Source organism: Otolemur garnettii, unplaced genomic scaffold (assembly GCF_000181295.1).
Source record: "Otolemur garnettii isolate 467f Iridium unplaced genomic scaffold, OtoGar3 scaffold00105, whole genome shotgun sequence".
NCBI classification, from domain to species: Eukaryota; Metazoa; Chordata; class Mammalia; order Primates; family Galagidae; genus Otolemur; species Otolemur garnettii.
This window is the reverse complement of record NW_003852500.1, coordinates 4,403,859-4,407,336: the sequence shown is the minus strand read 5'-3', so window position 1 is coordinate 4,407,336 and position 3,478 is coordinate 4,403,859. Positions and strand designations below refer to the sequence as shown.

Genomic DNA, 3,478 nt, shown 5'->3' with positions numbered 1-3,478 from the left:
AAAAAAAAAAAAAAAATAGAAAAAATAGCCAGGCATTATGGAGTGTGCCTGCAGACCCAGCTACTTGGGAGGCTAAGGCAGAAGAATCATTTAAGGTAGAAGTCTGAGGTTGCTGTGAGCTAGGCTAATACCACTCGCACTCTAGCCCAGGTGACAGGGTAAGACTCTTTTCAAAAAAGAAGAAAAAGACAGGCTCAGTGTCCGTGGTACAGTGGTTACGGTTCTAGCCTCACATATGCAGGCTGGTGGGTTTGAAACTGGCCCAGGCCAGCTGAACAACAATGACAACTGCAACAAAAAATAGCCAGGCATTATGGCGGGAGCCTGTAGTCCCAGATACTTAAGAGGCTGAGGCAAGAGAATTGCTTAAGCCCAAGAGCTGGAGGTTGCTGTGAGCTATGACTCCACGGCACTACCAAGGGCAACAAAGTGAGACTCTGCCTCTAAGAAAAACAAATAAACATAGCCGGGTGTTGTGGTGGGCGCCTGTGATCCCAGCTATTCGGGAGGCTGAGGCAAAAGAATCACCTAAGCCCAAGAGTTGGAGGTTGCTGTGAGCTGTGTGATGTCACGGCATTCCACCGAGAGCGATAAAGTGAGACTCTGTCTCTACAAAACAAACAAACAAAAGCTTGTACATACATCAAAGTTCGTAGCAACACTATTCACATTAGCCACAAGGAGGAAACAATGCAAATAAATATTCACCATGTTATGAATAGAAAAACAAAATGTGATATAGCCATTCAGTGGAATATCAACCAGCCATAAAAAGGAATGAAGCACTGATTCATGTTACAATGTGGATGAACCTCAAAAAATCATGCTAAGCAAACAAAGCTAGACACAAAAAGTCACATATTGTATGACTCCATTCCTCTGAAATGGGAAAACCCATTTAGAATGGGAAAACCCATAGAGACAGAAAACAGATTGGTGGTTGTAAGAGGCTGGGGAGAGGGGAATGAAGCGTAGGTACTAATAAGTACCCGGTTTCCTTTTAGAGTGTTGAAAAAGTTCTGGATTAAATAGAGATGATGGCTCACCACTTGTAGCTCAGCAGCTAGGGCACCAGCCACATACACCAGAGCTGTAGGGTTTGAACCCAGCCCGGGCCTGCCAAACAAGGACAACTACAACAAAAACATAGTCAGGTGTTGTGGTGGGTGCCTGTAGCCCCAGCTACTTGGGAGGCTGAGGCAAGAGAATCGCTTAAGCCCAAGAGTTTGAGGTTGCTGTGAGCTGTGATACCATAGCACTCTACCGAGGGCGACATAGTGAGACTCTGTCTCAAAAAATAAATAAATAAATAGAGATGATGGCTGCACAACACTGTCAGCATACAAAATGCAAATGAATTGCATACTTTTAAATGGTTAATTCTATGTTATGTGCATTTAAGTTTAATTTTATTTATTTATTTATTTATGGGACAGAGTCTAGCTCTGGAGTAGACTGCTGTGGCACTATAGCTCACAGTAAACTTAAGCTCTTGGGCTTAAGCAATCATCTTGCCTCAGTTTTTCTATTTTTAGTAGAGACAGGGTCTCACTATTGCTAAGGCTGGTCTCGAACTCCTGAACTCAGGCAATACAACCCATCTCAGCCTCCCAGAGTGCTACGATTACAGGCGTGAAGCCACTCTGCCTGGCCTGTTGCATGCATTTTATACAAAAAAAAATTTTTTAACACAAAGTCTCTGTTGCTTTGGGTAGAATGCCATGGTATCATAGCTCATAATAACCTCAAACTCTTGGCCTCAAGCCATCCTCTTGCCTTAGTCTCCTGAGTAGCTGGGACTATAGGTATCTGCCACAAAGCCCATCTATTTTTGTTAGAGGCAAAGTTTTGCTCTTGCTCAGGCTGGTTTTGAACTCCTGAGCTCAAGCAATCCACCCACCTCATCCTCCCAGGGTGCTAGGATTACAGATGTGACCCACTGCACCCAGTCACAAAATAACAATTTACCTTGTGTTAGACTCACAGCCATGAAACCAGGGATAAAGACCTGGAGTGTGGACTTGGCACCTGTGGCTCAAGCAGCTAAGGCGCCAGCCATATACACCTAAGGTGGCGGGTTCAAATCCAGCCTGGGCTCACCAAACAACAATGACCGCTGCAACCAAAAAAATAATAGCCAGGCGTTGTGGCAGGTGCCTGTGGTCCCAGCTACTTGGGAGGCTGAGGCAGGAGACTTGCTTGAGCCCAGGAGTTGGAGGTTGCTGTGAGCTGTGATGCCACAGCACTCTACCCAGGGGGACAGCTTGAGGCTCTGTCTCAAAAAAAAAAAGACCTGGAGTGTGTGTGTGGGGGGAGGGGAGACCAGTAGCTGGGCATGCAACTCCTGCAGCTGGGCATGCAACTCTACTGCTGGTACTGTTTCTGGGGTTATGGTAAGTACTCACCTTTCTCACAGAGGCTGCCACCATAACTTGGAAGGCAAAGGCAGACAAAGCCATTGACCTCATCGATACAGGTGCCTCCATTCTCACAGGGACTGCAGACACAGTCATCAATGTCTGGCAGAGAGGAGGAGAAGCTGAGTCAGAGATCAGTCTCCCCTTTGCTCTGAGCCCTCAGGAAAGTAAGCAGAAGATGAGTCATGATCCTGCCATCTATGACCTGAGTGTAGCAGTGGTGATCTGAGCAGATGGCCCAATGACTCTGCAGCCAAGGGGGTGGAGCTTCACACAATGGACATAAATTAGCATTCATGAGAGCAGATGCCACTGGGCCAGCTCAGGACCAGAGCGAACAGAAAGTTCCACCTGACTCCAGAAAAGTGAAGGTTATACTCTCAAAAACAGGTCATAGTGTGCTGAAGCTGAAGCCTCTTTTATGCATTTGCAAGGACTTTGCAGAATCACAAAACTGTAGGTAGAACTGGATATTTAGTTGAGCTCCTCTTCTACCAATCCACATGTAGATAAGTGCTTGAGGCATGTATGATACTGAGCAAGTCACTTTCCCTCCTTGAGACTCAGTTTATTTTTTTTGAAAGTGAAGATAGTAACAGCACCTTCTTAAGGGTGGTTGTGAGTGGTAAGTGGAATAGCTCAAGAAATTATATTATTTATACTTATTGTTAGAATTATATAACAATATGTAATTCTATAGTAATGTTGTTGTGAAGGCTGTGAAGTCAAGGAGATGCACAGAGCTCAATAAATTATATCATTTATATTTGTTGTTAATTTTATAATTTGTAGTATTCCCTGTGTTGGGCTTTGGGGCTAGAACCCAGTAGTTCTGGCAGCTGTGCTTATACTCTTGTCCACCCAGGAGAGGGCAGGATACCCAAAGGCCATATGCTGGGAGAAGTCTCAGCCACTTCATCCCTTTGTGTTCCTTTCCCCACCCTGCACATCCCCTGGTAGTAATGGGAGGCACATACCAGAGCCTTGGCCCCCAGGACAAGAGCTCAGCTGTTTGGTTCTTATTCTACTAATTAGGGCTGATTTAGCTGGGTGCAATGAGT

General features: G+C 45.3%; 1 protein-coding gene across 1 annotated transcript in view; it reads right to left on the bottom strand.

Moving 5' to 3' along the window:
• NCAN (neurocan) overlaps positions 1-3,478 on the bottom strand; it is a 32,858-nt gene that overhangs the window by 9,910 nt on the left and 19,470 nt on the right. Inside the window, exon 9 of the mRNA XM_023517165.1 lies at positions 2,406-2,519. Within this exon, the coding sequence (XP_023372933.1) occupies positions 2,406-2,519 (114 nt within the window). The remainder of the gene's footprint in view (positions 1-2,405; positions 2,520-3,478) is intronic.